Source organism: Protopterus annectens, chromosome 3.part0 (genome assembly GCF_019279795.1).
Source record: "Protopterus annectens isolate FY-2018-M chromosome 3.part0, PAN1.0, whole genome shotgun sequence".
Lineage (NCBI taxonomy): Eukaryota > Metazoa > Chordata > Ceratodontiformes > Protopteridae > Protopterus > Protopterus annectens.
In genome coordinates this window covers 176,912,887-176,933,463 of record NC_056731.1, presented here as the reverse complement: position 1 = coordinate 176,933,463, position 20,577 = coordinate 176,912,887, and the positions used below count along the sequence as shown (strand labels likewise).

General features: G+C 39.4%; 1 protein-coding gene across 1 annotated transcript in view; it reads right to left on the bottom strand.

Annotated features, from left to right (window-relative positions):
• Nucleotides 1-19,813, bottom strand: part of SACM1L (SAC1 like phosphatidylinositide phosphatase) — a 1,643,742-nt gene extending 1,623,929 nt beyond the window's left edge. Inside the window, exons 1-2 of the mRNA XM_044065524.1 lie at nucleotides 19,765-19,813; nucleotides 19,185-19,259 (exon numbers count right to left, since the gene is read on the bottom strand). Coding sequence (XP_043921459.1) covers nucleotides 19,185-19,259; nucleotides 19,765-19,813 — 124 coding nt within the window. The remainder of the gene's footprint in view (nucleotides 1-19,184; nucleotides 19,260-19,764) is intronic.
• Between the last annotated feature and the right edge of the window lie 764 nt (nucleotides 19,814-20,577).

Sequence of the window (20,577 nt, the reverse complement as noted above, 5' to 3'; positions counted from 1 at the left end):
TCATGAAACACCAAGAGGTGGGGATTTAGTAAACCGAACAGAAATTGAAGAAATGAAGTGGATAATGAATTTGCAATCAGATCAGTCACAAGGTCTGAATGCATTTGTCCCTTTAAAACCTGCACTGAAAGTTAAAGCTCTTCAGCACTCAAAATGACATAATTAAAAGGGTGTGTATGCTGCTATGGTTACTAAATGCATCTGAGTGAACACTAGGAAATGAAGGTATTTAAGAGGATGTTTCACTGGCAAACATTTAGGATTTGAAAAAGGTATTATACCGAAAGCACTTATCCTGTTTATGAGCCAGTGTGTTTATTTTATTTTATCTTATCATCGTATATTTTATTAAAGTTTTCAAGTTTCAAGTGTTTTTAAGTGGAATTGGTGGCAGAACCATTTGTTTTTGCAGTTTTATAACTTGATATGCTCTGCCTTTGGTTACTTGCTTCTTTTTTTGAGGTACGGAAATACCTGAAATTCCAGCAGCCGCAGGTGAGCCGCTACCACTGCCATACATTTAGTAAACACTCAGGGGGCTGTGGTGAGTCCAAAGGGTAGGGCTCTGAACTGGTAATGACTGGTCCCCAACTGGAATCTAAGACGTCTCCTGGAGCACCTGTCTGTCTTGACATAACGTTAAATGTCCTGGAGATCCATGAAACACATCCAGTCGTCTTTGCACAAGACAGGCAGAAATGGACTGAACAGTGACCATCCGAACTTGGACTTTTTGACTGATAGATTCAGCTTGTGAGGTCCAAAATAGGATGCAGGTCCCCCGTCCATTTTGGCACTAAAAAGGAAGCGAGAGTAAGTTCTGGATCCTCTTTGTCTTGCTGGGACATCTTGGATGGCTCTTTTTTTAAAGATGTTATTGAACTTCCTTGAAGGCCAACTCCCTCCGACTGGGTGGAACATCAGGGAGGTATCTTCATATAGATAAACAAAAAACGCCAGCAAGTGATGGAAACAGCCAACTTTAAATGATTTATTTAATCACATAGGGTAAAAAAACCCCTGCCAAACAGTTATCCAAACCGGTTTCGGCAAACACAAAGCCTTCTTCAGTGGATATCAAAAAGTCAAGGCAAATAAACCCAAAGTGTACATATACACAGTAAATGCATTAGTGAGAACCAATGAAAACAAGCAAGATCTGATTCAAAATTGGTCATTAAGACCAGGTGCAAATAGGGCTCCAAGTTTTACAATCCACTTTCTTTCCTTAAAATTGAGTATTTCATGCCATTTATGTTTCTCTCTACATGTACCTTTAATACAGTCAATAATGACAAAATTGAAAATAGCTGATGTGTGTTTTAAACAATGTCTATATAAAGCATTATTATGACGTTTGTTCTTAAAATCACTTAGATGTTCCCCAATTCTAAGGCGAAAAGCCCTAGAAGTTTGGCCCACATAAAAAGCAGAGCAACTGCAAGTCACCAAATAGATGACCCATTCGGTGCTGCAGTTAGCCCAAAACTTGATGTCAAAAATCTCAGAAGTGTTTTTGCTACTAAATTCACAGGTCTTCAAAACACGTACACAATATGAACAGTGACCACAGGGAAAACATCCCAGAACTGGTCCTCCTGTAAGGGATAACTGAGTATGACGAATCGGTTCAGAAGAGGTTTTTTTATAGTGACTTAACATGGAGCCTACCGTGCGTCCCCTTCTGAATGAAAAGGAACATCTATCTCCAAGAAAAGATTTAAGTTTCTCATCTGCCCTCAAAATATTCCAATGTCTATTTACAATATTCATGAAACCCCTAGAATTGCGTCCATAAGTAGTGACCAGCCGTATGGGCTGTTGGATAGTGTCCTGATGTTTGTCTTTATAACAAAGCAAATCCTGTCGATCAAAATTAGAAGCCCAATTTTTAGCCATATGAACTGTACCTGGACGATAACCTCTCTCAATAAATCTACGGGTGAGATCATCTCTAATGGTTACATAGGACTGTTGGCTAGAACAAATCCTTCTGGCTCTCAAAAATTGAGATTTGGGTATATTTTGGATGATATGTTGTGGGTGGAAGCTGGTAGCATGTAGTAAAGAGTTATATTGAGGGAATTTTCTAAATAGGGTAGTGGATAAAGTGTTATCCTCATTCCTAAACACCTCCACGTCCAGGAATAAAATCCTGGATCTATGGGAGGTCATTTTAAATTCTATTCCCCATATATTATCATTAAGATAGTCAAGAAACTCTTTAAGATAACTCTCATCAGCCTTCCACACCAACCAACAATCATCCAAGTAACGACGCCAGATGTCCATCTCACACATGTAAATGTTGTGGCTTGAGTCATAAATCATGATCTCCTCTATATATGCCATAAAAAGATCGGCATAGATGGGTGCAAAAGATGCACCCATCGCTGTTCCTTTAGATTGCCAGAAACATTGATTTTTATAATAAAAAACATTGCTGGTCAACACATATTCGGTCAAACATACCAAAAAGGTATTAAATCCAGGTCGATAAAGACCAGATCTAGATAGCCAATAGTCCAAAGCCTGTAGGCCAGCCCAATGAGGTATGTTGGTATAGAGAGAGGTGATGTCCAGAGTACATAATAACCAATGTGGTTCAAGTTGTGTGTCATTAATTATTTCCAGAAACTGGGTGGTGTCTTGGATCCTAGCTCTGATAAATCGGAGCAGTGGTTTTAAATAATAAGTAAGATATTCAGACAGTGGTTCCGTAAGGGACCCATGTCCAGACACAATCGGTCGACCTGGGGGATTGGTGGCATGTTTATGTATCTTAGGCAACAAATAAAAATATTGTTGCCTAGGACATGAAACCATCAACTGGTTTTTAACGGTCTGTGTAATGATGCCCTCTTCTACGGCTTGAGTCAAAAATTGACCAATTTTTAGTTGGAAATGAGAAGATGGGTCCAAAGGCATATACATATAGTACTGTCTATCTCCCAGTTGTCTCATAGCCTCTTTATCATAAGAAGCCATGTCTTGGACCACCACCGCCCCACCTTTGTCAGCTTGAGTGATAACCAAGTTCTTTTCATTCATCAGCTGATCCAGACACTGTACCTCATCCTTGGACAAATTATTGTAAGATACTGAAAAATCCCTCAGAAAACAATGTATATCCTTTAATACGTTCTTTTGAAAAACGTCTACCATGTGTGTCATGGGTGGATTAAATGTAGATTTTTTAAACCTAAATTCCTGAGGTGCACCACATTTATCCTCATCATAAAACAATTTCAAATTTAACAAACGGCAAAAATTGGCCACATCTTGGGCTAACAAATATTCAGAAACAAAAAAAACGGGTACATAATTTAACCCTTTGTTAAGCAACAAAATCTGTGTACTCGTTAGCTCAACTGAAGAAATATTATAGACATTGGAATTATTTATCAGTGTTCTATCATCATTTTGAGAAGGGACTCCAAACCCTGTTTGGGTTTGTCTCTTTTGATGTTTCCGCCCCCCTCGTCTGTATCTGAAACCAGAGGGTGGGGAAAATTTTTCCTTTTAGCATTAAGTGAAACATCAGTATGACTAACCTCATGTTCCCCTTCCGTGTTCGAGGAAGTATCATCCCCAGAGGTCAAACTAGAAGAGTCTAAACCCTTCTTAAGTATGGATTTTGGTCTTTTCCTTTTGGTTTTGGGAGTTGAAAACTTCTTGTAGCTATAATTGGTGTCACTAGGTAATCTGAAGGAAACATTTTTGGATGTGTCAAAAGGTTTTCCTCTATCATAATCACCCACATCTCTAAAGAATTTTTTAAGCTTTCTTTCCTTTAGATTCTGTTCCAACTTAGATAATTCTGTTGTAAGTTCTTTAACCTGTGACGAAAAAGAGTCACAGGTTTCAAACTTATGTGCCTCCAAGCAAATACTTTCTAAGTTTTTCACCCCAGTCTGTACCTTACGATCATAAAAATCAGCAAGTGCATCAACAAATTTAGAAGATGCCAACTGTTGAATTTGACCCCAATCCTCTATCAGTTTGTCATCAATATTGGACACCAAGGGTTGTACCTTAACCCTTAGACCACGTGGGGTGATTTTCTTGCATTGGTATGCCTTAAAGAGGCGTAAATGACAAACATTGGTGCGAACAATTTTCATATTTTTGTTTAGTTGATTAAAGAACATATCACACTGTACATCCAAAGTCGAACCACCAATATCCACAATTGATGGTAAATCTCGACCCCCCAAACCAAATACAGACAAATTATCCATATCAGATGAAAGCCCCTGAATTAATGGTGATAAAGCCATGTTTAACCCTAAAAGACCAAATCCAAAGTCATAAATCCAAGCACCAGACCATATATATTTAAAAAAAGAACCAACCACCAGTGACAACACAGCCAAAAAAATATATATATGTGCTATATCCAAAAACTAAAACATAGTCTATACGTTAAACTATTAAATAAGTTCAAAAGGAGACTATATCGGAAGGGCACAATCAACAGTCTTGATATTCAAAATATCCTAATAATGCGTGCCTATCCGAACAATATAAACCCTTTAACAAATACTATAAGCAGCCTTCGTGACCAAATATAACAATCCCAGTCACCCCACTGCGTATTTGTATCAACATAGTCTCCAATAATTGAACTAAAGTAATTAAACATCCAATGAAGAGGACATCAACAATAAAAAAATAACAATAAAAAATTCTTGTTGTGTCCACACTATAGAGCATACAAAAATGTATGGAAAGCATTAAACTTGTAATACTCAATATAGTGGATATAGAAACATACATTTATATGGCTAAGTGACTAACCATATGCATAAATAATAATGCCTCTAAAGGATTTGGTCTGAGAAGTGGAAACAGGCTATTCAACAAAGTAATCAAAAAAAAAAAAAAAAAAAAATATATATATATATATATATATATATATATATATAGGGACCATGATGCAAAATGTGTATGTATAAAACATATAGCTCTGGGTGAGGAAGCCAACTCAATTCCCAATATATTGCCTCTGATACAACCCAGTTGAAACAGTTAGTACATATATACTAAATCTACAAATTGTTAAGCTAAACAGAAAAATATTTCTTAATATATAAAAAAACAACACAATCATAAATCTAGGTATACTAGACTATTATGCTCAAAAAATTCATTATAACAGCTTAACAAATGCAGATATAAAGATGTGTAATCACTCAAGTATAGACCAGCACAGTGCCTGAAAAAATCAATACAAATAAATTAGGCTGTTGTATAGAAACTTCATAGTTACAGCCTAACAAGCACAAATCTTAAAGTACATAATATCTCAAGTACAGACAAGCACAGTACCTGAAAATAATAGAAATGTATGTACAAAATCTTGAATAAAAAATCTAGTCCCAAAACACGAAAACGCCGAACCAGGTAGCCTCCCTGCAAATCCAAATTAGATGCAGTAACTCAAAATAGTAAAATCCATGTTTTGGAGCCAAAATGCCAAAGCGTTCATTCCCGATGTATGTGAAGCGCACAATAAATAGAACGACATAACATTGCAAAACCAAAAGGTAATAAACCGCAATGTATGTCGTATATCTATCACAGTTGGTACAAAATGCGCTAATCTTTAATGATGCAGACAACAACGTACGTACATCCAACACACAGCTATATACCAAATCCAGAAGTAAGGCTGTGTGTATGGAAAAGAAGTTCGATTGGGCAACACAACCCAATGTTAATGAACATTAAACATCTGCCCTTCTGCTTCAAGATCTCAAGAATGTCTCCAAAGGAGACACTGTTGGGCAGAGAGCTGGAGGACCTGTCTCCTTCATCAAGGTAAATGTCCTCAATGAGGGAGTCAGAAGGTGAATCCAAGTACCTCCTCTTACACTTTCTCTTACTAAGTAAATCCTTCATCGGGGGCTCTGGGGAGAACTCAGAAGATGTGGGGAAGAAACACCCCGACGGCTAAAATGGGAGGGCTGACCCTGGACAGGATGCGACGTCCCACCACCCAAGACAGAGAGGGACATTGATGGACCTGTAGGGATGGGAGATGTAGCTCTAGTCCTGGAGAAGGTCCTCTCTACCACCCAGAAGGCCAATGGGCTGGATGCAGTCTTGTCCCTATCTTTGGAGGATGAAGCCCCTTGGAGAGGAAGGACGAGCCCTGATACAGCATAACGGCCCCTGGATGATATCAGTCCAAAGCTATCAAGGGCCAAAACCCCAGGGGAAGACAGTTCAACTTCAGGGCCCAGGAGCTGACTGGAACAGCTGCCTAAAAGAACTAGGCGAGGCTACATCTTCAATAACTATGAGTGGATCTGACACCCTCGCAGAAGGAACAATCAGATCCATGAAATGGTCGGGTCTGAAGCTGGCCTAGCCTTGACCGGATCCAAGGGCCTCTGATCCGAGGAGGTCTTGGAAGTCACAGAAGATTCCACAGACTTTAGATCCAAAGATCTCATATCAGAGGAATACTGGGCTGGAGTTGGATCCAAGAAACCACCAGAGGCATGGAAAGGGTCTTCCTCTTGGGGTCAGAAGAGGAAACCTTAGAGGGGGAAACAAAAAGACTGCCCCTGCACCACACCCTTTAACAGAAGTTTATTGTGGAGCTCCACCAAAGCCCTGGGGTTGAATGCGGCACAAACATCGCATTCAACCTCCAGTTGAGGAGCTCCTAAACAATACAGGCACTTATCGTGCAAGTTGGAATTATGCATCTTCCGACCACACGAGGAGCTCTTTTTAAACCCAGAGGGCTTTTCAGACATAATTAAAAACACAATACAGCCCTAACACTAACAGGGACACTAACAACAAAAAGGCTGTCAAAAACAGAAAACGAACCAATGGGAGAAACTGCACCACTCAAAAAAGAGCAACTCTAAGGGAGAAGAGGTAAACAACTAGCAGGAAATACACTGCAGATACTAAATCTATGAAGACTATCCAAGCTAATACAACAAATTTAAGATTAAGTGCTTAGCTGAAGCAACAACCACTGTATCATGTCCTTTGCAAACACGTGGCAAACGAGATTGGGGGGTTAGAGAGCAGCAGGGGATTATGGGAGAGGGAGGAGCTTAAGCCTTGAATCTATCTCTGCTAATTTGCTGGTTGGGATCTGATGTCGGATCCAAGACCCTTCTGTGAGGAATAATGACATAAATAACATCAGATCATACAGCTTAGCTTGCCCTAAAGCCATTCTGGTCAAAGGCAAAATATATTTTTTAAATACCTTCACTGAAGTATCACTTAAGACATATGCACATACACATTAACAAAAAACAAAAAACATTAACATCTGTCCCATTTTCATACATTATACATTACATTTTTTCTTTACCAACTGTCTTTCAGTCCAACGTAACATAAAAAAAGAAGTTATGTACTCACCATAATGTTCCATCTGTGTTGTCCATTTACATTCTTCCTCAACGAATATGTTCAGCTCTGATCTTAGGATCAGACTCTGCCACTTTTTTAAAGATTCTATGATCTGAATCTCCTCCCTTACCCACAATGCCCCTGACAACTACAACACCTCAGAAAAAATGTGCTGCTATTATGCATATTATACTCATAAAATAGCATAACAATGTTATGACAGGAAAGTGAGAGCAGAATGAACAGGAGCTCAAACAGGAACTATGGTTCCTAACAAGACTTTAGTTTAGTCTCTCCCAAGGATAAAGAGAGGGGAGGGGGGTGAAGTTGAGGAAGATTGAAAATGGAAAACATAGATTTATGGTGAGCACATAACTTCTTTATCTGTTGTTGCCATTTTCATTTGTTCCTCAGTGAATGGAACAGAGCCCCCAGCTACAGTAACCTTAGGTGGCTCTCATAGAAGGACGTTCCAGAGTACCACAAAACCAAAAGCAGCTCTATTTCTAGAAATAATGTCCAATTTGTAATGCACAATAAAGTTATGAGTATTAAACCAAGTGGCAGCTGCGCAAACATCAATAGTGGCTCAGGCCCAAAAGGCTGCAGATGTAAACATTGACCTGGTTGAATGTGCTTTCGGTTGTTTTGGTAAGGCAATACCTCTCAAGAAATAAACATAGGAAATACAATTTTTTATCCATTTAGCCAGTATAGTTTTTGAAACTGGTCTTCCCAACCTTTTACTAGTGAGAGAGACAAACAATTGGTCAGTTTTAATAAATTCCTTGGTCCTGTGAAGTTAAAAACAAAGCTGCCTATGTACATCAAGAAGATGAAGGGTGTTATTCAGCTTTGTTTTCAAAACTGGGGAAGAAAACTGGTAAATTGATGACCTGGTTAATATTGGTTTCAGAGCACGTTTTGGTAGTAAAGAAAGATTTGTACATAAAGTAACTCTGTCCTTGTGAAAAATCAAACATGGCAGTTTGGAAGACAATGCCTGTATTTCAGATACTCGTCTTGCAGAAGTTAAAGTTATCAGAAAAGCAGTTTTCCAAGAAAGAAATTTGAGGTCGACTTTAGCAGATGTTTCAAAGAGGGAGAGTACTAGGGTTTGCAAAACCATGGTGAGAAACCAAGCTGGGGTAGGGTCCTTTATCGAAGGTCTAAGTAAGAAGGTACCCTTAAGGAAGGCTTAAATATTTCTGATGATGCTAAAGGAGAAGCATTATCACCAATCTGATACTTTGAGATCGCTGCTAACTGGACCTAAACAGTGGAAAAACTTGCTCCACTCTGGAAAACTGTGGCAGGAAATCTAAAACAGTTGGAACCAGAGATAAATGGGTCTAATTCTCTCTGATGAGCCCAAAGAGAAAACCTTTTCCATTTAGCTTTGTAAACTTTTCTCACTGAAGGTTTATGAGAAGAGACTGGGATTTTTTTGGACTATGGAGGAAAGCCTGGAATGTCTAGCCATTATCAGAACCAGAGAAACTATGCAGTCAACTTGAGGCCTGCGATATATGGGTGAACATGCCCTGATGAGTGAGATAGAAGGTCTGGACTGGGATCCAACATCCAAGGAGGATGTATTAAATGAGACCAAAGGAAGAGATACCACATATGTCGAGGCCAGAAGGGAGCAATGAGGATTACTCTGCTCTTCAACTGAAGTGCTTTCAGAAGAAAATTGTGTAAGAGAGGCAGGGGAGGATAAGCATAAAGCAGACCAGAGAGAAAAACATGGTCCATCTCTTGATGACCGTCCCTGAAGGGGGACAAGGGCAAAGAATCTGCTGCATTTGTTGTTGAGGGGAGATGCAAAAAGGTTGCAGCAAGATTGACCCCATGTGTGGAAGATCATGTTCTCCACTGCTTGTTTGAGAGACCACTTGTGAGGCAAAAGGATGGCCCTATTGAGTGTGCCAGCTAGAATGTTGGATTTCCCTAGTATGTGCACCGTCACAAGAAATGCCTGGATGAGATCCCCCATTGTCACACACTCATTGCTTCTTGACAAACGGGGTAGGATTTTGTTTCCCTCTGTTTGCTGATGTACCAAACTACTGACATGTTGTCCACTTATATTGCAATAGTCCCTAGAGGGAGAAAGCTCTGAGATGCTAGAAACTACACTCTCATCTCTAGGACGCTGACATGCAAATTGGTCTCTTGTAGGGACCACGTGTCCTGAAAAGTCCAACCCAAGTAATGCCCTCCACCCTAACTGGAAGGCGTCCATGGTCAACGTGGCACGGGGGGGGGGGATAAATGAATAAATGAATTACCTTACCCGATCTCCTTGGAGTGAGCCCACCAAAGAAGAGAATTTCTGCACACTTGAGACAACTTATCGGATGACTCAAGGGATAAAGATGAAATAACCACTGCACCACTAGGGTCCAGTGGAGAATTCCAATGTGTAAGCGGGCAGTGGGAATCAGAGTTGCAGTAGCAGCCATCAACCATAATGCCTTGAGGATCAGCCTTGCTGGGTGAGTTGCAATGGGAAATATCTGTTTGATGTGTGTTTTCAATGTAAGAATTCTGTTCTGAGGCAGAAAAGCTAGACAAATGACTGTATCCAAGTGAGTTCCTATAAAGTCTATAACTTGAACTGGCTGAAGAAGAGATTTGTGCATGCTGATAGAGATTCCCAGCATGAGTGGCAGTTGAAGCAAATAATCTCTGGCTTTTACTAGTAGATGCCTGTTTGGTGCAGTAAGGAGCCAGTCATCTAAATAGGAAAATACTCTGAATCCAAGCAGTCTCACTTGACCTGCTACCACTGTCATGCATTTGGTGAACACCCTGGGGGCTGTGATGAGACTAAAGAGCAGGGTTTTGAACTGGTAATGACTGGCTCCCAACCAGACACACAGATATCTTCAAGACTGCCTGTTCATTTTGATGTGATAGTATGCATCTTGAAGATCACTGAACACACCCAGTCATCCTTCAGAAGAAGGGGCAGAATGGACTGAACAGTGACCATCCAGAATTTTGAATTTGTTACAAACTGGTTCAAATTGCTTAGATCCAAAACAGGTCTCAGGGTCTCTTCTTTTTTGGTACTAAAAAGGTCTAGCAACTTTGTAATTTCTTGAACTGCTACAGCCCTCTGTTTGGGTGGAACATCCGGGAGAATTTTCCTTGGTTTTACTGGAATTTGTAAAAAGAGAATGAAATATTCTCTGGACCCAAAGGTCATTTGTGATGGCTAACCAGGCATCTTGGTGCAAGGATAAGCGTTCCCCCGACTGTCTCCAGAGATGGACAGTCGGGCATCATTTCAGGAACACTGGAAGGATCTGCCCAAGAAAGAATCTCAAGATCAATGGTTCTGCAGACCCCCTCTACAAAGTGGGTGCTGTATATCACTGTAGTTAGTTATTTTCCCCTCTGCCTCTGCGGGAAAAATCTCCATGCGACTCCTGGAAAGGGGCCTTGAGATTTCTTAAACAATATTTTCTTACCATCACGTTGGTTCCTGGAAAAGGGTCTCTATGGGTAGAGAAGTGAATTCCACTGGCAGACGAGGTCATTTCATCCTGTTCACTGTGGGAGAGGGTCTCTTTCACTGTTGGACCAAACAAGGATGATCCATCAAAGGAAGCATTCATGAAGGATGCCTTGATGGGTTCTGCGAAATTGCACATCATCATCCAGGCACATCTCCTTATGGCTATGCCTGAACCAGCCACTTTTGAGTTACCTTCTGCGGCAAAAACATGTCCATGACGTTAATCGATTATACGTTGGCCACTCAGGAGGGAAAGAAAGTCTGTTAGTCTGCAGACATGGGCTCTTGGGCAGAATGAAAGAGTTCCTTTATCAAGTCCCTCTGTAATCGGTTATTGCAGGGCAAAAGTCGCCGACACATACATCCGCTTCCAAACCTGTCCAAAGCCCCACAATCTCTTCTGCTAGGGGATGGACAGTGGATCTCTGCTTGGCAAGTTCCTTTTTGATGGCTGCCACACAACAACCATGGCATCTATAGGAATCCCTTTTGTCCAGTACTATCAGCCCAGGGAACTTAATATTTTGTCAGGGCATTTTGGAACAGGTTCCAAAGAGGCCAGTTCCTTCTATGCCCTGCAGGGGACAAGATCTATAAGCTCATCCACAGGGGTGGTATGTCAAGATGTAGATGGGCCAGACCCAAAGGCTTCCAAGAACACGGATTCCTCCTGGAAGGGTTTTGGGAAGACCAATCACCTTTTTGGCAAAGGATCTCTAAGATGTTTACAAATGAGACATCTTCAGTTGGAGATCTAGGGGACCCTTCCTCCTCCTCAAAGTCAGCGTCTTCTGTGAGGAACTTCTGTGGGGAATCAAAGTGCCTCCCTCTTGCGCGTCCTCTTCATAGGGACCTCCTCAGCAAGATGTTCAGGGAGGTATGGAAAGAGGTGAGGAGCACCCTCGAAGGAACTGCTTAGAAGCTCTTCTGGGCTGGCTGGCCCTGAGGTGTAGGATGTGAAAGCTCAGACACAGGATCCAGAGAAGGAGTAGGGTATGGATCCAAAGACGGGACAGTCAACACTAGTCTAGGTTGAGAGAAGACCCTCTCCACCACCTTGAAGTCAGAGGGGTCGGAGAGGCTGAGGAAAATCCCAACGGAGCAGAGGCTCCTTGAACAGACAACCCTAGGGACTCCCAACCCCCCGCTCTGAGGGAGGAGTCAAAGCCAAGCTATCAAGCATCTAGGCTACAAGAGGAAGCAACATCTCCGAAAACTTCGGAGTCTAAATCATCCCCTCAGATCTGGCACCGATGCCTCGGATCCAAGAGCCATCATGCTTTAACAGTATCAGAGCCAATCGGTCAGGGGAAGTAGCTGGTGTCAAGTTGAAATAACCTTCGGATCTGACAGTTCGAACTCTGGGGATCTTGGATCCAAGGACTCCGAAACAAGTAGGCAGATTGGAGAAGGAGTAATTGTGGGTTGAAAGGAGGGTTGCTGGCTAACAGATCTGGTGGGAGACTGAACTGGCAAAACCCCCATCTGGATCTGTGTTCTGATGAATTTCATCATCCTATCCACCTCTGCTTTGGAAAGACTGTGGGAAGACCTAACAGAAGATGACATGGATGGTGGACTTCAGGTTTTCTTAGGTGTTTCCTGCAAAAAAGGGAACCTCAGTCTTGGAGACACTGCCTCCAGAGAGAACCTGGGAGCTTGGAGCCGAGGAGATGGAGCAGTAGGCTGTTTCGGATCCGAAATCTTGGGAACCTTTTTGGGAGGTTCAACAACAGACGTATGTGGAGGAGACCGGGCAGGTGTGCGTTTATGGTGCTCCCTGGGCTCCTTCAATTTTTGAGAAGGGGTTTGAGTCCCTGAAGAATAAGCATAAGTGGGAAGGAGGCCTTTCATAATGAGCTTTTTCCTTCTATCGCTAATTGCCCTCATACTGAATGCCGCACAAACAGAACAAGAGGTATTCAGATGTGGTGGGCCTTGACAATAAATGCACTCCCTGTGGGAAACAGAATTGGGGATCTTATGCCCATAGGAAATGCATTTCTTAAATCCAGTACACTTAATGGTCATACTTGAAAAAAAAAAACACCAAAGTCTACAAAAAGAAAAAAATAAGGAGAAACTTTTTTTAAACTAGACAGGAAAAGAAGACAGTGTTGGAAGGAGGAGGACAAACTTGCAACAATGGTTATTTCTAGAAATATACCTGCAGGTAAAAAAAAGGGGGGTGGTAAGAATCAACAATTGTATTACAGGAAAATTTAAGGGGGAAATCGGATACTAAAAAAAAAGACAGAAAAGGCTGCCAAAAGGAAAAGACAAAAATAGATTTTCACTCACAAAAATCCCAAAAGGAGCTCGAGAAATTGCAATCCCAACTGTCTTGAAGAGCAGCAAATGAGAACTGAGGTATTGTAGTGGTCAGGGACATTATGGGTAAGATAGAAGCTTGAGATTCAGATCCTAGAATCTTTAGAAAGTAGCAGTCAGATCCGATGAGGAATGAATGAAAATGGTAACATCAGATCAGTCATTTCCTGCCTTTCCTTAAACCTCATTCATCTCGAACATTATTCTACATGTACTATTCCCACAAACTCCATTTATTTATGTTTGCTGCTCCCCTTTTCCAATTCTTTTATATGTTATCTCTTTTACAATATGCAACACTTCCATTACAGCTGGTTTAGATTTCGGTTTTCATTTTCTAACAACTGCTTTTTCGGCAGCCAACCAAATTAAACTTTAAAGGCCTTACTATGTCTAAGCAATCCAAACCACATATCCCAGCTCAAAAGAATCATTTTTTTTTTTTTATTTACAGCCATTTGCTCCACCAATATTTCTGACAGAGCACTCTGCAGATAATTTTTTTACTAAAATGCATAGGAAAGAATGCTACCGCCTGTCCTTTTTAGATCGTACCAGCATGCATCCTGGTTATGTGTTCCCTAATGTGATGAAAGGTCAGATTATGTGGGTGTCACAACTTACAGTGGATGAGGATGATTTTAATATGAGTTTGGAACAAATATGTAAAGAATTTAGAGAAAGAGGCTATAGACAGGATGAACTGAATGAGGCCTGCTTTTTAGTGAGGCGAGAGAGAAATGCAGTGAATAAACCATATTTTTCTACCCCTTAAAATAATGAGAGAGCTCACAATGAATACAGGCGTAAGAGTGGACGCCCAATTGTCCTTTCCTATAGTAGTGATGTGAATGAAATCAAATAGTTAGGAGACACTGGCATATTCTAAGAACTGATGACAGTATAGGAGAGTTAGTGGGTGATTACCCCACTTTTTCCTATAAGAACAAAAAATCTTTGAAACGCCAGTTATGTTATCTTAGTAGTAGGACAGGTAGAGAGGTGAGCACTGACTGGGGTATGAAGAAATGTGGGGGTTGTAATTATTGTGATATGGTAGATGAATCACCGTCCTTCTTTCACCCAGATACATGTAAGTGCTTTGAGATTAGGGTTAAAGCTGATTGTAATACTTGTAATTTAGTATATGTAGCCCACTAAGTCTTATGTAGGAAGTTTTACGTTGGGAAAACTAATGGATGCCTGAGTGCGCGTATGTGAGACCATTTGTATTGTATAATGAAAGGACATGAGTATAGTGCTTTAGCGAAGTATAGGAAACAGGAGGGAGAATAACAATTTTTTATTTCAGGTTTTAGATGTTATACAAGACGGAGTGAGGTTAGGAGATGCTATAAATGATACAGAATGCAGTCAGACTAGGTGGATACTGAGACTAAAGGCACATGGTGGGTCTGGTTTACATGACATGGTGCCACTAAAACCGGAATTAAAAAGGAGAGCTTTAAGAAAATTATATGCTGATATGGTGTGTGGCTATTTTAGTAATCAGTGATGTGCTGCATATCGATTGGTTGATTAATTAAGAACAAATGTTTTTAAATGAGTTGTAATGTACTTTTTGTCAGTCTGATGAAGCAATCATTTGATTGTGAAAGTGCTCTTATTAAACTTGGTGGATTTGTTTTAAGTACCGGAGCCTGTGTGGAGTCTACTTCAGCTGTGGAACTGTGCTTAGTTTTATATTAAATTTTTTAAATCTGCCAACTCATTACACTCCCCAAAACACGTTCCCAGTTATCTCTCATTATACCTCACACGTTTGCTATCTACGGAAGAAAAATTCTTTGAAGACTGAGACATTTTAAAAATACCTATGCAAAAACTTCCAAACAAAAATCCTAAACCTTCCAGACTTTGCTGCATACCTGGGAGTCGTATGTATGTCCTCTCACTGCTCACTTGTCAACCGTTTTTCCAGTGCATCTACCCAATCTTTTCCAAACTCCCCTGATTGATTCTTATAGTTAACAAGCAATATTTTATATGCCCTACTAATTACCCCCATTTTAGCAGTAGCTTCTGTTCTCAATTTGACTAAACTTTACTAGAGCAGGTCTTTCATTTAGGACTTCCCTGTCCCTTTCTGTTTGCCTATACTCCGATATCAATCCCGATAGGGAAGGCAGTATCTAGCCAGCAGTCCAAACTTCTTCTTGGCCTCATCCCAGTTTATTAATTTTCCCTCTTTGGTTATTTGCTCCCAATACTTTGGTTATTTTGCCAGTTTTCTCCAGAAAATTCCAGCCCTCTCTTACCTATAATTCTGTACCCCTCCTTGCAGTCACCCCCACCAACAAAAATCTCCTTTCACCAATCATGTGTTGGATTAGTTCTTGGGATACTTTCTGCAACTTTAAGGAAATAATATTCTGTATGGTGGTTATTATTCTCCTCAAGGATTTGCATTCAAAATCCCACGCCCTCCTTATTCCTTGAAATCCACCCCCACATAATTCATCATCATCCCTTTACACTTTGAATTACAACCTTCCGCTTGCATTTTATATATGAGCCTTAACTGTGTAGCTCTAAAATATCCATTCAAATCAGGTAATCCTAAGCCACTTTGCTGTATTTGATGGATGAACTTACCACACTTAAATCTGCCCTCTTTCTCTCCCAGATAATTAATGAGTTGAAGGAATTTATTGTCCATAAATTCTCCTCTGGGTGATATAAATAGGCCCGGCCTGTATATAAAACCAAAGGGCCTAAAAACATTTTTACTGCCTGTATCTTCCTATCCATAAACAAGAGCTTCTAGTTTCTCAGTGTTTGTATTATCTTTTGTTTAGGCTCTTCCCACATATCCTTAGCTGCCATAACAGAAGCCTTTTTAATCCATACTCAAATACTTCATCGTATCAAGTCCCCATAAATACAGGTAATGCTGAGCCAAGTCATGAGTAGGTACATAAAACAAAGAATATAGCCATAAATTATCTTCATTACTTTTATATCCTGAAAAGACTTCAAACTGTTTTAAAATATTCTATAACCTCAATATGTCCTTTTCTGGATTTATCATGTATAAAATAATATGATATGCAAATAAAGCTAACTTTTCTTGATTACCATTACCAATCATATCCTTGAATTTCTGAGATCCTTATTTTATTTTCTAGCGGCTCTAAATATACAGCAAATAAAAGGGAAAAAGGACACCCCTGCCTTGTTCCTCTGTTCAAACTCTACTTACTGAAGAGGAATCCTCCCACTTTTATTCTTGCCTTTCATTCTTCATATATCCTAACTAACTTTATTATGGTTTCATGGACTGCAAGTGCTTCCATTAATCTACTCATAAAATCCCATCTTATCCACTGAATCCTTTCCCTGCATCAGTACCCATCAAAAACAGTATTTTATTACAGTCTGCTTCCTCTGGATCACTGTTCTATTAACACTGTCAAATGCTTGCCTTCTCCGCACAAAACCACACTGATCGAAATCTATCAATTTTGGCAATACATTTGCCATTCTTTTAACTAAGTACATAAACAGTGTATGACCATGGGTTAAAATTGAAATGGGTCTATGTGAAGGTCTTTACACACTTTGGTTAAGGTACCCACTACAATTTTTCCCCAAGATACTGGTGATTTCCCTCCTTTTAAAATACTATTAAAATCTTCAAGATCATTATCACTTTCTTCCATTATAGCTTTCAAACTTCCACAGGAATACAATCTGTTCCTGAAGACTTCCCTGAAGACCGATTATACATCACCATTTTTATTCCATCTCCTCCCATCTTAACCATTAGTTGTTGAGACTCATCCACCTCTAATCTTAGCATAATTAAGTCTTCCATAACTATTTACCATTTGTATTCTTTCTTGGTTTCAACATTCTTCTACTTTATACAAACTTAAATGAAATTTCTAAAATATCTCTAACACCTGGTTATTTTTCTTGGTGAAGGTTCCTTGAATTGGATGACAACCAGTTCTACATATTACTGTCAAAGTCGCTACGCTAAAAGTGTTTGTGCTCCAGAACCATTGTCAAAAATAGTTATTTAACAGCAGTTTTTCTAAACTCATGTATAGCATATTTATTATCTCTTTAGCACTCTGTAGTTGTTACTCTTCTTGTTCAGTGGGATTCCCCTTATTCTGCAATGTTTTAGCCTTTGTCAGCTCCTCTAAATAATTCCTTTTACTTCTAAATCATCTCTCTCTTACATCTGCTCTATTTTTAAAACTCTGCTCTATTTTTAAAACTCCATCTTCATTTTATCCCACTCACTAGCTACTCCTTCTGAAGAAATTTCTATCTTTCCTAATAACTCAAATACATTTCTACTACCTGTTCCTTAAATTCTTCTCTTTTTAAAAGCTATCTGGGAAAGCTCCAGTGTCATATTTTTACTTCATTACCCTGCATTTTTATCTTACTTTTTATTGCTGCATGGTCTGAAATAGTTATTAGATGCATGTTGAAGCTTTCACTTAAATGCAAATGTTCCTGAGAAATTTAATTTCTAGTCAGTCTAGTCCAGTTATTTTACCTTGGGGAATAATATGTAAAAAGTCTGTCAGAGTCACTACTACTGAATTAATGTCTTCCATACCAAATATATTTCTTCAGAAATCTAACCTTGTCTGTTATATTACACTTTTAAGTCCCCCCCCCCCAATACATTCTCACCATTGCAAATCAAGTTCCAGTCACCACTTACAAGCAATACTCCATGCTGAAAGCCGATTATTTCATCCAACATTTTCTTAAGCTCCATAACAAAAGTTTTTGGTGGAATATAACTAGCTGCCAAAATAACCCGTCTGCCTTGCCAATAACCCCTTACTATCACAAATCTAACTATCATCTTTTTTCTATCACTACTGCAGCCCCTCAAGCAATCAGCATATTTTGTCCCCAATATTCTCCTGAATATCCATCTTGAAATCCTTTTTTTGTCAAATTCACATGCTCATTTCTTTCAAAATGTGTCTCGTGTAGCACTGGTATTTGCACTCGCCATGTTTAACATAATTCAATACTCTTTCTTTTTTGTCTATACCTGTAAGACCATTTACATTCTAAGATACTATAGATAGAATAGCCATTATGACAAAAAGCTACAATTCCCAATTATTATAAATGACCGTTATCTTTTTTTGAATGTGTATCTCCAACTTTGGTCTAATGTGCACACTAATGTTTGGCACATTTATCTTTTATACAGTTGTTTCTTCAAATCTCCATTTGCACCTATGTCACTTTAAGACTTTTTGCTTTAGTGAAAACCATCAACAAAAAACTGAACTATACATAATGAGAAAAAAAAATAAAAAAAAACAAGAACATGTTGGTACAGATGCATTATGAGTCACCTGCAGGAGAGCATAAGCTTGTTATAAATTCAGAATAGCTGTTTAATAGTTACATTTTTCACTCTATCTAGTGTTTGGATCTATGCACAATTTTCATGCCCTCTTGTATCTGTGTTTGTTTTTGGTGTGTGAGCTGTTTTCCTAATATATTCCAAAAACATGCCATAAATGAACTGGCAAACCTCCAAATTGCCTGTAGGTGTAAAACCAACATGTAAGCAAGTCAGCGTCTCCATGTTCGCTATTTTTGACAGACAGTCATCATATACACAATTAACTTCATTGCTTAGCATTCAAAGCTCCACTGAATCCCTAACCCGGACCCAGCAGGTATCAAAGCATGAATAAATGAATGAATGAAATTCAACAATGAAGGTACTTGTTATCAGGTAGAAAGCAAATGCATAAGAAATACTCAAACTACCAAATACACATTTAGATAATCACTAATGTTAGGCAGCAGTAACATTCAAAAGCTGTAAATATGCCTTTTAATTAAAAATTATTAGAGAAAGGTTTAATTTTGTCAACTCAAATAGCTGGATGTATATAGTGCTGCTTAATTTCCTTACCTGCCACTAGACGAACTGTTCCTATAATACCATATATATCTGTTGTAACAGCAGAGGCAGGGATGTCCTTCTTTGCTGAAAAAAATATTCACACACATAAAAATGAAAGTAAAGTGCCGAGACAAAGCACAAATATGGCATACTACAAACAACCACATTGTTAAAAGTTATCTGTAATTTCTCATCATAACAGTACTACAGTCACAGGAACATGGATGGTTTGCCCAGAGACAGAGAAAGAGAAAGAGAGAGAGAGAGAGAGAGAGAGAGAGAGAGAGAGAGAAAGAGAGGGAGAGAGAGAGAAAGAGAGGGAGACAGAGAGAGAGGTGTGCACACATAGTCTATAATCCCATGACTGAATGTATTACCATCGTGATAAACTATTAAGAAGAGAAAAGCAACTTCTGTAGTCATTTCCCAGTAGTTGTTCCTTTCCTTGATGGTTTCTTTTTAGGTTTACATTAAAAGTAAACTGTGGATGAAAAATGGTGTCTAACACATCAAGGCATACAGCAGGTTTTAGAACACACTATTCTTCTAAGCCCACTCCAACATCCAACCTATCTTGTACTAATCATACCTTTCTCAACTGTCTGTATTTTTGCATAATGTCTAGATTTTTGCCTCATAGTTTTGGTCTGTCCCAAGTAAACGCTGCGGTTTTCAGATATATTGAGGCCTGAAGTCACTAAATAGTGACAGGCATTTGGTTTCAGATTTCATATCTTTCAAAGAATATATGCTAATGTATTATCTAATATTTGATCAACTTTCTTAAGGGTACAAGTACACTAATTAAAATCAGTCACTGATTTTAGGCTTTTAGGCCACATTTTTTGGCTTTGTCCAGATTTCTCGCCCTAAGAGGTTGACAGGCACAGTACTCAGCAATAGTGAGCAGAATCACCAGTCTACTAGATAAGCAAAGCCTCACTTTCAAGCTAAGCAGGGATTCTTTACTCGTGTGTGTACCTTCATCTAACCTACCAACCGTCAGCCTAATAACACAAAGCAGTAATGACAAAAGTGGACATTCCAACTGGGTGCTGCTAGTACTGTGAGTGGACCACAAAGTTAAACATAAAAGACGTTTGGGGTAATAACTCCACCCCCCCCAACCAAAACATATTTTTGTCTTCCAAGTAATTTTTAAGTTTTAGATGTTAAAGTTTACAGTAAGCGAAATTCTACTACTCAGTGCTGTCTGAGGATGAAGCCAAATGTCTCCGATGTTGCTGCTCTTTGTGACATGACACAGTGTTAACATACCTTCTGGGATAAAAAGCAGTACTTTTCCCTGGGGGGGGGGGTCAAAACAGCCACATCATTATTTCATGATTCACATAACTAACCTGTGTATAACAGTGTAATCAGATTTCAAATGGATATAAAT